The sequence below is a fragment of the Chrysochloris asiatica genome, unplaced genomic scaffold, assembly GCF_000296735.1.
Source record: "Chrysochloris asiatica unplaced genomic scaffold, ChrAsi1.0 scaffold00367, whole genome shotgun sequence".
NCBI lineage: Eukaryota > Metazoa > Chordata > Mammalia > Afrosoricida > Chrysochloridae > Chrysochloris > Chrysochloris asiatica.
The window spans coordinates 936160-949014 of record NW_006408885.1 but is presented as its reverse complement, the minus strand read 5'-3'; the positions used below and the strand labels follow the sequence as shown (position 1 = coordinate 949014).

Sequence of the window (12855 nt, the reverse complement as noted above, 5' to 3'; positions counted from 1 at the left end):
CCAATAAGCAACGTTCTTATTAACGGAGAAAAGATTGAAGCTGTCAAGGACACTCACGGAAGCAGCAGTCAAGAAATCAGATGACATTGCATTAGGCAAATCTTCTGTACAAGACCTTTTTAAAGTGTTGAAGCAAAGATGTCAGCTTGAGGACTAAGGTGAATAACCTCATATGCATGCAAAAGCTGGGTAATGAATAAGGAAGAAGTAGAAGAATTGATGATTTTGTGTTATGGTGTTGGAGGAGACTATTGAAAGTACCATGGACTGCCAAAAGAACCAACCCTGCCAAACCAACCCTGTTTTGAAAGAAGTACAGCCAGAGTGCTTCTTGGAGGCCAGGATGGCCAAAGTTCATCTCTCATACTTTGGACATATTGCCAGGAGGGACCAAGTAGCTGGAGAAGGATATCATGTTTGGTAAGGTTGAACGTCAGAAAAAAGAGAGGAAGACCCCCAGAAAGATGGACTGGCAAAATGGCAGCATCAAAGGGCTCAAGTGTGGCAACAATTGAGAGGTTGTCCTAGGATCGGGAAGTATTTCGTTCTGTTGTGCGTAGGGTTGTTGTGAGTCGGTACCAACGCGATGGCACCTAACAACAACTACAAGAAGCCCTGCCTTTATTTTATTTTCTGGACCCATTTGTTGCTGGAATGCTATGATTGCTGCATAGTCATTACTCATATGTTGGAAATTCCCTCATTTCACATTCAAGTGGTCAAGCATACTGCATTATTTCCTAGACAAAATTAATCCCTAAGTATTTATATTTGGACAATGTATTTTAAGATTCAAGACCATATAAATTTCTAATTTAAGAAGATGAGTCGATTGGCTTTAAGAGGAAGATTGTTGTTTTAAGGTGCAGTCAAGTTGGGTCTGACTCACTCATGTACAATAGAATGAAATACAAGTGGAGATTTTGATCAGATATCCTTATTCTCTTGACTTCCTCCCTTATTCCAGTTCCCTATATCATACAGGGAGTCCTGGTAAAGCACTGTAGGATAATCACTGGACTGCTAATGGAAAGGTCGGTGGTCCAAACCCATCAGCTGCTCCTTGGAAACCCAACACAGGGTCGCTGTGAGTCAGAACTGATTTGATGGCACTTAACAAGAACCACATAGCATGCAGCTTTCACTCTGCTTCCTCTCTTTTTGCACCAGGAGCCCATGGGTTTCTGGTGAGACTTGTTAGAAGGAACATAAACTTAAATATCTGCATAAAGGTTTCTGACTTGTTTCTGGCACCCCTTATCTGCCTTGGGGCTGACTGGTCTTCTCTGCCTCCCTGTCCAGGTGTCTTAATTTGGTAGAAAGCCAGTGAGATGAAGGAAGGGGACATTGCCTTCCACATATCTTATTGAGCTGAGGTGGGAGAAGTAGGGATGAGGTGGGTTCCACTGCCCAACCTCAAGGTAAAGTCTGCATGATCTGTTTCATGTTGTGATAGTGACTCATTGTGGGCAATCCATGCAGCATATACACTCCATACAGATAATGATGAATTGGTTGTATAATTTTCTTAACTGCACGTACAACTGTATACCATCACTGGAAGGTGGAAGAAAAAGAAGCAATTTCCTGCCTAGATGGCACAATTACTATGTAAATAAGAATTTATCTGCCTCTATTGTTATTTCTGGAAGGAGCTCTGGTATTGTAATGGTTACAAACCACAAGGTCAGCAGTTTGAAACTATCAGCTGCTCCGTGGGAGAAAGATGAGGCTTTCTGCTCCCGTAAAGATTTACAGCCTCGGAAACCCTGTACAGGGTCGCTATGGGTCGGAACCGACTTGACGGCACTTAACAACAACAACATTGTTATCTCTGGAGTACTGGTGTGGCGCTGTGGGTTACTGTGCTGGACTGCAGAAGTCGTTTGAACCGCAAAGGCTGCGGTTCAAGCTCACCAGCCGCTCTTTGGAAACCCTATACAGGGTTGCTATGAGTCAGACACTGACTCCACAGCACACCACCACCAATGCTATTTTTACTGTCTCATTTCTTCTTGTTTAGTATATGTAGCATCCAGTAATCTGAATGGATAAATATATCAGTGGACTTTTGATAGGTTTTTCAGATAGGTTTTATTGATTATTGCTTCAAAGATGCCTCATTAAAAATCATTAATTTTTTTTTTTTTTTTTTAAGCTGAAATTCATGGAAACTTTAATTTTGGTCTCTAGCTCTTTTGTTCTTTAAAATATTACTTTAAATACCGTATTTGGTTTATTTTCTTCTCCTTTTATTTCTTATTTTTAATTTTTTTAAGTTTTTATTGTGAACTGAGTGACAGTTTACATGGGAGAACATTGGTTTACACTCATCATTTCATTACAATGTAAATTCATTAATTTTTATTTAACTACGATCTGGTCTGTCTCTCATTGGTTTTAAGTACAAATTCCTCTCTGAATGAATGGGTATGAGAATTAGAATGATTGCAGTAACTTAAAGCATCTTTTTAGTAGTTAAAGTGATATTTAAGAAAGTGATACTTAAGTAGAGTTAAAATTTTTCTTACTGGGCATTGGTATCCTTTTCTTACTATTCCCTTTGGGACATTTTAAAGCAACTTTGTGTTTCTTGTTGTTTTTGTTTTATGTTGTTGTTGGTAAGTGCCAGCAAGTTGATTCCAACTCATAGCGACCCTGTATAGGGTTTCCAAGGAGCAGTTGGTGGGTTTGAACTGCAGACCTTGTGGTTAATAGTCCAGTGCTATCCTACAGGTACTGCTCAAATGTTAATGGACAGACAGATCACATGAGCGGCTTGTTCTGAAGAGTCCTGTAACCTCTGCTGGCCTTTTTCTTGGTCTCCATCTAGTCCATCATTGTGCACTTACTCTATTGACAATCAATATAGTCTAATGAATATAGTCTAATGAACAAATGATTGACAAGTAGACAGCCTAAAATGAAACCGTACCTTGGAAAATGATGGGCAAATCGAGCTGTCTGTCTTTATGGGTCTGTTCCTCTTATGAAGACACAGTACACTTCTCCATCCCCCACCTGTAGTCCTGGCTGCTGGCTTCCCTGCCAGTAATCGCATTGCCTGTAAAATCTGCTGTTTTAGAATTATTCCAGTGTTGGACTTTAATTTAGATTTGTTATGTTGTTGTTTGGCACTACTTCAGCATAATTAAAAAATTTACATCATACTAATGAAGTCCTTCATACAGTTGGTAAATTGCTTGTTCTCGTAAATTTGTGTGCAAATTAACTCTGGATGTGTGTTTACTGGCTCATTTAGCAGGTTCTTACAGTTGCTCATAGTAATAATCTCTGCTCACTTCAACACTAGAGTTCTTTCTCTGTAGCAGATGCTGTAAAAGATGCTGTAAATTTTAAACTGTGAACTCATAATGAATAGGTTCTTGTTCAGACTACTGATCTATGGAAATTCTCTTTATTTTGTTCCCGTATTAAAGGACCGGGTAGTAGGGTTTCATATTCTTGGACCAAATGCTGGTGAAGTTACCCAAGGATTTGCAGCTGCCATGAAATGTGGTCTTACAAAACAGCTACTCGATGACACCATTGGAATTCATCCTACATGTGGGGAGGTATAGAAACAGGAATTTTTTGTTTGTTTGTTTTTATTGAGATAGTTTAACAAACAATTATAAAGCACATTGCCAGCAATTGCATTCGTTATTGCTTTGTTTAGACCTATATGGGTATATATGTTTTCATCTTTTTTTCTAGAATAATATAATGCAATGTACAGAATGTTTTTCTTTAGGCAATGCTGATGTCTAAATGTTTGTTCTGCTTTTCCTTTTGAACAGATATTCACCAGCTTGGAGATCACAAAGTCATCGGGACTGGCTATCACTCAGAAAGGTTGCTGAGGTTAGATCCTGCTGCTTTTCCGTTTTCCTTGTCATACTCACGATTCCTTCTGAGAGAAGGAGTCTCTAACCCAGCTGTGTTGTGGTGGCTCCAAGACGGTAGACAAGGAATACAGGGAAGCAGCAGGATGTCTTCCTCAGGAGTGCTGACTGACTCCCAGAAGCAGCTTCACTGCTTTCATGACGTCTCAGCTCGGAACCTCGGTGTGAGGGGAGCTAGGACTGACTCTCGGAAGTCAGAACACTCTTTTAAATTTAGGAATTCAGCTTTTTTACCACATAGTTGAAGCTAACTTTTCTAGTTGCTAATGTTGTTCTCTCCTTGCTTTGTTTCTGTGACAGTATTTTATCTGTTATAAAGCTTGACTGTAAGGTCTCTTTCTTCCTGAGGGTCAGGCTAGTATTCGAATGTGGGTGCTCTCTGTGGAGATGCACTGGATTGACTGACTGCAGGGGACTAGGTGGCATTGGTAGGAAGTTACACACGTTGTATATAACTCACTGTCAAAGCCCAACTCAAGTGTTAGCCTCTGAAACATTTCCTGATGATAACAACCTTGAAGTCATTCTTCTCTTAGAAGCTCCAGACAGAGTAAAATGTCTTCATGTAAGAGAAAAATGCTTGAATTTCTTTTTCATGTTGCTCTTAAAAGGATTTTCAATACTACTATATGTATGAAATCTAAGTAATTTAAAACTTTAAAATTATTCAAATATAATAAATTATTAATTCAGTCTATGTAATGACAGTCAGGTTCAATCAATGCGGACATGTTATTTGGAACTTACAAAAATCTCAGACTCAGAAAGAGCCTTGGAGAGAGATAGGCCTTTCCAGGGTCCTTTTGGAAGAACTCTTTTCTTCTTGAGCCTACTTAAGATACTTGTTAGGTGCTGTCTAGTCGGCACCCACTCATGACGACTGTGTGCACAACATAACGAAACAGTGCCTGGTCCGGTGCCATCCCCACATGGCAGCCCCTTGTTCCTGTGAACAAGGTCCTCGTCATTTAGCCCAGTACTGTAGGGTTGAGTAGTTTTATGGTCACAATTTCTAGATATAAATTCTAAAAGAGAATTCTTAGACCAATGAACAGTGAGTGAACCATCTAGACTGCAATAATTGTGCCATAAGTAAACAGGTATTTTGCTGCTCTTGCTGGAGGCAGGAGGTGGAATTGTGGTGGGATGAGGATGGGAGTCCAAAGATACCGAACACAAAGATGATTTGTTGAGTTGCTTTTGTATTGGAGAGAGAAAACTACAAGTGTAGTTGTTTTAAAAAATAAGCCATGGTATAATGGTGGCTATAAAGGGTTAGAATAATGTAGTGGGAAACATGAGGATATTAACCATTTCCATTGACTGAGGGCACGATGGGGTCATTGAACAGTTTGATGGAAGCAGTTATATTTGAGTTGAGTTGTAAGAGATGTTTGGGAAGTAAAACAATCGACGCAATATGAAAAGTGTCTGAATGTAACGCTCGGGTGATTCAGTTAAAATATTAGATGAATACTTTTAAAACTTTTTGCTTAATGTACTGCTGAGTACACCCCCTGCCCTAACCCACTTCCCAAACACATAACCAAGGTTTTCCAGAACCATAAAGTAACATGAAACCAGGAATTCTGGAAGCCTGCTTTAGCACCTGCTCGGTACTGGGCATGGAAGAAAAACAGCCAGTTGGTATTTCTAATAGAAATTTTCCATGTGAAGTGGGGATTCCAGTGGGCAATACCTTCAGTGGGAGGGTAATTAAAACGCATACTCCCTCACAGAGAGGGACAACAAAGAAACCCGTCTGTCTTCTCCCTGGTGTGGTGGAAAGAATCCACCCGAGAGTTTAGAAGCATTGTCCAGGGTTCAGGAGCGCTGTTGTTACTGTTCTTAGTGCTGTAGAGCCCATTCTGACCTATAGTGATCCTGTAAAGAATTACCGAGGAGCTGCTGCTGAGTTTGAACCACTGACTTTGCAGTTCAAACTGACCTGGTAATTGAACACTTATTTTACAGAGACACACAAGAGCCCGAGTGGCACAGTAGTTACAGGTGCAGCTGCTGACTGAAATCGACAGTTTGGATGCATCAGCCACTGTAGGGGGGAAAGAGGTAGCAGTCTGCATCCACAAAGACGGCAGCCTTGGAAACCCTGTGGGCCACTTCAGCTGTGTCCCCGGGGGTTGCTGTGAGTCAGAATTGGTTCCATGGCAATTGTTTATTTTTGTTTTTAAATCCAGGTTATATACCATTTTGTTAAATTGATGCCGACTCATCACGAGCTTGCATAGGGTTTACGAGGAGCGGCTGGTGAATTTGAACCACTGACCTTAGAAAGGCTATCTTTCCTTTGCAAGGAAGGGGAGAAGGCTTAGGTATACACCTAAATGTAACTTCACATCTGTAATTGACTTCCTATTGTTCTTCCACCCCTTTCTCTCCTCGGGTTTCTCTAGACTCATTAGAATAGTGAGAGATTCACTTTACCTGAAAGGTGAAATCTATATAACAGCCTTCTTTATAGTGTAGATTTTTACTGTACCTCAGTAAATTGTCAGATCAAATAGACACACAAAATTCAGTAAAGATAGATTGAAGAGCAAAATCAACAGGCTTGATATATTGAATTGATACACCCATCATGAAAATATTTGTTTCAAGCACACATGGAATATTTATGAAATTTGCCATATGTTAAGCCATACTGGCTCAACAAATTTCAAAGCACTGCAGGTAATACATTTCAACAGTGGGAACAACACTAGGAACTCACAGACCTTAAAATTGATACTGGATGAAGGAGAGTGGGTATGAGGGTAGTGTGAGGTAGGCATATGAGAGGTTAGTAGGATTAAATGCTGGAAAGGTCAATTAGAGTCAGTTCACAAGAAGTAGGGAACTATGGAACAATCGTTGTTGTTGTTGTTAAGTGCCGTCGAGTCTGTTCCGACCCATAGCGACCCTGTACAGGGTATCCGAGGGTGTAAATCTTTACGGGAGTAGAAAGCCTCATCTTTCTCCCGTGGAGCAGCTGGTAGTTTTGAACTGCTGACCTTAAGGTTCGCAGCCCGATTCGTAACCACTACGCTACCAGAGCTCCTTATGGAACAATCATAGGCTTTGACAAATTATAAGCTTGGGGAAGCCTAGACTTAATATTTTACTAGGTGTGTGACAAAATGTATTGCTTAACCGTTACTATTCATGTAATAACTGGACAATACTGTCTGTTGATCAGACTTAATTAAAGAATGTCTATTACATTCCCAGCATATTACATGAAGGAATCTTTTAAAGTTTGTGGAAAAATTGGATTATCTTTTAATTTCAATTTTCTACAAACTTTTTGAAGCTCCCCATTACACCTTGGTGTAGAGTTTCGAGTTGCATGATGATTAGAAGGAACCCTATTAAGTTCTTACAGACAACCCTATAAGCAATAGAAAGGCAAGCAGGATTGGTGGCAAATCCGTGCTTTGACAAGACTTTCACTATAGTGTGGTGGTGGTTATGTGCCGTGGAGTAGCCTACCTGTAAATGGGCCTCTAATTTGGTTCCCCAGCTATTGGTGGTTACAACCACATTGTATAAAAGTTACTCTGTTTCATTGTTATTGTTAAGTGCAGTCCAGTCAGTTCCAATTCATAGTGACCCTGTGTAGGGTTTCCAAGGAGTGGCTGGTGGGTTTGAACCACTAACCTTGTGGTTCAATCTCCAGTGCTGTATCCCATAGCGCCACACTAGCATACAGCAAAATCAGTGGTAGGTCACTGTTAAGATTATGTTATAAGAGGCCTGTAGCTTAACTTTGTACTCTCCCACTTGGATCACCTGCTCTGGGAGAAGGTAGCTGCCATGTTCTGAGGACACTTGGGCAGCCCATGGAGAGGCCGCTGTGCCTGAGAAACGGAAGTCTTCATCCAACAGTCAGCAAAAAACAACCATATGAGTGAGCTTGGAAATGGCTACTCCTGTCAGTCAAGCTTTCAGATGAGGCTACTTCTCCAGCCAACATCTTCACCTACCTCAACCTCTTGAGAGATGTTAAGCAAGAACTCAGACCACTGAGATTCTTTACCCTCAGAGATTATAAGATTATGTTTTAGAGTAACTTAGTACCCACAATGGATAACTAATACATTTATCAAGGAAAATTAAAATTCATAAATCTGAAACTAAAGTGTTTTGGGGGGAGTCTTGATATTCTTAGAACAGAACTCAGGTAGATTTGGGAGTTCAACAAAGAGGGGTTGGAACTCAGATTTAGAGTTGAATTTAACTCCTCATTGCTGATAAGGAACCCCTACGCAGGGAAGCTCCAGGAGCCTCAGTTGTTAGTAAGTGATCCTGGGCTGTGACTCTTAGGGGTGCCTGCTAAACTGGAGTATCCATGACTCAAACTCAAAAAGATTACTAGGGAAACCTGTTCATTATATGAAGGTAGGTTTATTACCAATAATGGAGAGCATGAATTCCTAGTGGGTGCTGGAGGATAAGCACTGGACTGCTAACAAAGGTCAGCGGTTCAAACCCACCAGTCTCTCCTTAGAAACCGATTTGACAGCACTAAACAACAATGGAGAGCATTACCTTGACAGTCTAAGGAGTTTCTCAAAAGGTGACTTACAAGGATTTGGAGGTTAGTGTTAGTCATGAAGCAGAGAGGTTAGAGAGTTTGGCCAGTAACTGGTAAGTTGTTAAGTAGTCTAGTCTGCCACTGGTCTTCAGAATTTCACACGAAACCATGCAGAGCTCTTGTTATTATAATCTCTTGGAACATCTGGCTTGGAATGAGCTGCTCTTAAAACATTGTGAGCTTGTATGAAGGCAAGTCAAAAAGTACTGCTACTAGCGTTCCAGTTCATGTATGCATGGATTTATTCCAAACAAAATTTGTTCTGACTTTTCCATGCCTTCTGGTAATACTCAATTTATAACTCCCTGTGGTTTCTTCTCTGGCCTAAAATTTCACTCTAAAGATGGGTGTCTTAGTACTCAGCAGACTCAGGCATCCTTTCCCCTGATTTCTAGAGCTCTTTTTTTCTGCCTAGCTAGCTACCTTCTGTTTTCCTCCATTACTTCCGCCTCCTCAACCTCTCTGAACTCCAGTATCCATCTTAATCATCAAGGTTATTAAGTTCTATTTGAGTTCTCTCTCTGTGTGGAAAATCTGAAAATGATTTCCATAAAGTTGGGGAGATTGTAGGGTTCACCTTATTCTCTCAGGGATTACTGCCCTGTGCTGGATGCTGTTCCATGTTTTAGTTCCTTCAGTGTTTTTATAGAGGCAGGTTAAGTCCAGTTCTTGTATGGCTGGAAGAAGAATCACTAGCTATTTGTTGATCTCTTGAAATAAACTACATCCTGCTTAGAAGCATTGGATGATAAAATAAAGTCATCCAATGGGAAATAAAGTTAACCACAACTTGAAGAACTCAAAAACAGATGAAGTGTACTAAACCATTATATATGAGGTTAAATTAAAAAGTATTGTTATAAAATCAAACATTAAACAGTATAAAAATATGATATTTCTCTACATACTATTCTATATCTAGGTCTATACGCTTATTTTTTAACTTTTTATTGTGAATGGGGCAGTTGGCATTTCAAACTCACTAGCCACTTGGAAAACTTCAGACTCCTTGGAAACCCTATACAGAGAAGGAATCGACTCGACTTTAATAACAATGTGATGGCCTGGTGTGCAGGATAAGCACTCTACTATAAGGTCGCTTTGAACTGCAAGGGCAGCAGTTCAAACTCCCCAGCCACTTCTCAGAAACCCTATGCAGGGGTCATTATGAGTCAGAACCGACTTGATGGCATTTAACAACTGTGTGGTGGCTGGAATTGCAGTTGGCCTGGCAGACCAAATGATTTTGCAGGAGCCCTGGTGTGGCACTGTGGGATAAACCACTGGACCACAAGGTCCATTTGAACCACAAGGTAGGCCAATCAAACTCACCAGGTTTCCTTGGAAACCCTATACAGGGTTGCTAGGAGTAGGAACCCACTGGATAGCATTAAACAACATAACAGCCCACAAATTCGGAAGTTCTCCACCCCTAAGGTAAAGAAAAAGGATACCAACTTGATGCACATTAAGAAGTGCACAGAAAATTGCAAATAAGTGCATAAATATAAATGACTCTTCACTTGTTAAAATTAAGGGAAAAGACGCTCCCCTGAGACTGGCCCTTAGTCACCCTTCAAGCCTGAACTGCATGTATCCCAGTGAATTGATTTTCAGCCAAACAATAGATGAGCTCTATGAAGGGGCTTAAAAAAGTTCTGTGAACTCTTTGATGTACTTAGTTCTTACAAAACAATTAGCCATTCAACATCAAAATGGCAGCATTTGCCTAAGGACAAAGTTCAGAAAGCAGGAAATGTTAGGTTAAAAAAAAAGTAGGAAAGGAAACAGGAAATATGGTAGGTAGAAGTAGAATGAGTGATGTTAAATTGTTGAGATTGCAATCATTGGGAAAAAATGTGTGAGTTGTAAAACATCTCTGTAAAGCACCCAATTCACAATACAAAGTTAAAAAATACAATAAAAGAACAAAACCATTTTTGATAAAGGAAACAAGGTAAATGGCTATAATTTGGTGAACTTGACCGATACTCGTGGAGGTAGTAACTACCAACAGAGAGGGAAAAAGTCTTCACATCAAGTATCAGTGCTGTCCCCTCTATATAGGGTAGATAGGGATGGACAACTTAGACATTGGCTACCTAAAATGAGGGATGATAAAGGCACAAAGTGACTGGCTTACAAGGTTTCAAGGGGGAGTTTAATAGTGCATGGGGGAAGAAAGAGTTCTCACTGAATAGTTTTCATCTTGTCTAGATGGGTCTGGTTAAAAGAGATGAAGATAAGATTCTTATGAATAATTGTTATGAATAAGTGAATAATTGTTATGACTAATTGCTACTGTCACAATTGTAAAGGTAGAAGTTTTGTAACAAAAACAGGGGAGTAGTTAATCTTACAGTCCAGGAACAAAGGACCCTAGGACCATCAAGGGAGAAGAGCACAAGCAGAATGCGGGACCTTATCCAGAGAAGCAGCGATGCCAGAGATGGGGTCATGGAGAAGGGGAGCGGCTGAGAACTCTAGATTCATGGGACTAAGAAATGGCGGCCAGGAGGCCGACTTGCAGAATGTGCCCTTTGGTGGTGTAACTTATCATATATGCCCAAGTGATGTTGTTGGTTTTTTTTTTTTTAAAAAAAAAAAGCTAAAGTGAATAGAAATACTGTTAACTGATGGTACATAGAGGGGATTATAATCATTGTCATGAAACAAGATGTATGATTTGTTGAATGTAAAACTGATGATCTCTCCTGTAAACTCTCACTCAATCCACAATAAAAGCCTTTTAAAAAAAAGATCTGTGTTGGAAAATGTACGGCCAGAGTGTTCCTTGGAGGCCAGGATGGCCAGGCTTCATCTCTCATACTTCGGACATATTGTCAGGAGGAACCAGTCACTGGAGAATGAGATCAAGTTTGGTAAAATGGAGGGTCAGAGAAAAAGAGGAAGACCCCCAGGGAGATGGGTTGGCAAAGTGGCAGTATCAGTGGGCTCTAGCGTGGCAACAGTTGTGAGGTTGGCCCAGGACTGGGCAATGTTTTGTTCTGTTGTACATAGGGTAGCTATGCATCCGGACCAATTTGATGGCACCTAACAACAATATATCTCATACCATGTACATAAACTAAAAGTGGATCAAAGATCTAAATGTAAAACCTTAAACTATAGCAATCAGCAATGAAAAAAATTGAAACAAACAGGTATTTATGATACGACATAAATACAGTCAAACAATTAGAAACAAACAGTCGAAAAACATGCTAAAAATTAGATGTTTATATGCATCAAAAGATTTTGGCAAAAGAGTAACAAGAGAGTCCACAGACTATGAAACATATTTTGCAATGACAAGTGGGAATCCTGGTGTGGTGCTGTTGGTTAAAGTGCTGAACTGTAAGGTCGGTTTGAACCGCAATGTCGGCATTGCAGCTCATAAGCCACTCCTCAGAAACCCTATACAGGATCATTATGAATCAGAACTGACACAAAGGTACTTAACAATGATAATCAGACAAGGAACTAAACTCTATAAACTTTATCAAAAACAAAACAAACCCTACAACACTTCACCAAAGAAGACAGGCAGGCAGCTAACAAAGAAACTCTTGCAATCATTAGCCATTAAAGAACTGCAAATCAAAACAACAATGTGATATCATTTCACCCCAGCATTAATAACAAAGTTCAAACAGAAAAATTATAAAAAAGTATACAAAGTAGTAAAAACAATTGTTAAGTGTCTTCCAATCAGCAGCAGCTGGTGGATTTGAACTGCCAGCCTTGTTAGTAGCCCAGTGCTTATCCTACAGCACCATACCAGGAAGGTACAAGTAAAAGTAACAAATGAAGTTTATGTGGAAATAGGCTGCAATAAAGGTATACATTGTAAACTCTGAAGCAGCCACTAAAGCTATAAAAAAATGCAGCCGATAGGGGAAAAAATAGTCCTAAATAATACTCTAATAATCCAAAAGAAGGAATCCTGGTTCAAACTCACCAGCTGTTCCTTGGAAACCCTATACAGGGTTGCTATGGATCATTTTAACATGTCTAAATAGGAGTCCTTGTATGGTGCTATTATGGGTTAATGTGCTGGACTGCAAGGTCGATTTGAACTGCAAGGTTGGTAGTTCAAGCTCACCAGTCGCTCCTCAGAAGCCCTATACAGGGTCACTATGGGTCAGACCCAACTTGACGGCACTTAACAACAACCAAGATTTAGCTTGAGGTGCTAGGAAGGATAAAACAATTTGAAAAGAGCTCCTACAAGAGCAATATTTATTCTGTTAAAATTGGAGCAAGAAAAACATTAAATTTAGGTGAAACTTGGGTGGAAGAATGGTGAAATCATTGATGGTTTATAAAAAGTTTACCCTAGGTGGCCAGGAGGCA

General features: G+C 40.1%; 1 protein-coding gene across 2 annotated transcripts in view; it reads left to right on the top strand.

The window, feature by feature from the left end:
* TXNRD3 (thioredoxin reductase 3) overlaps positions 1-3863 on the top strand; it is a 95302-nt gene extending 91439 nt beyond the window's left edge. For both annotated transcript variants that reach the window (XM_006876224.1, XM_006876225.1), the window contains 2 exons: positions 3441-3575; positions 3801-3863. In XM_006876224.1, the coding sequence (XP_006876286.1) occupies positions 3441-3575; positions 3801-3863 (198 nt within the window). The remainder of the gene's footprint in view (positions 1-3440; positions 3576-3800) is intronic.
* The last annotated feature ends 8992 nt before the right edge of the window (positions 3864-12855 follow it).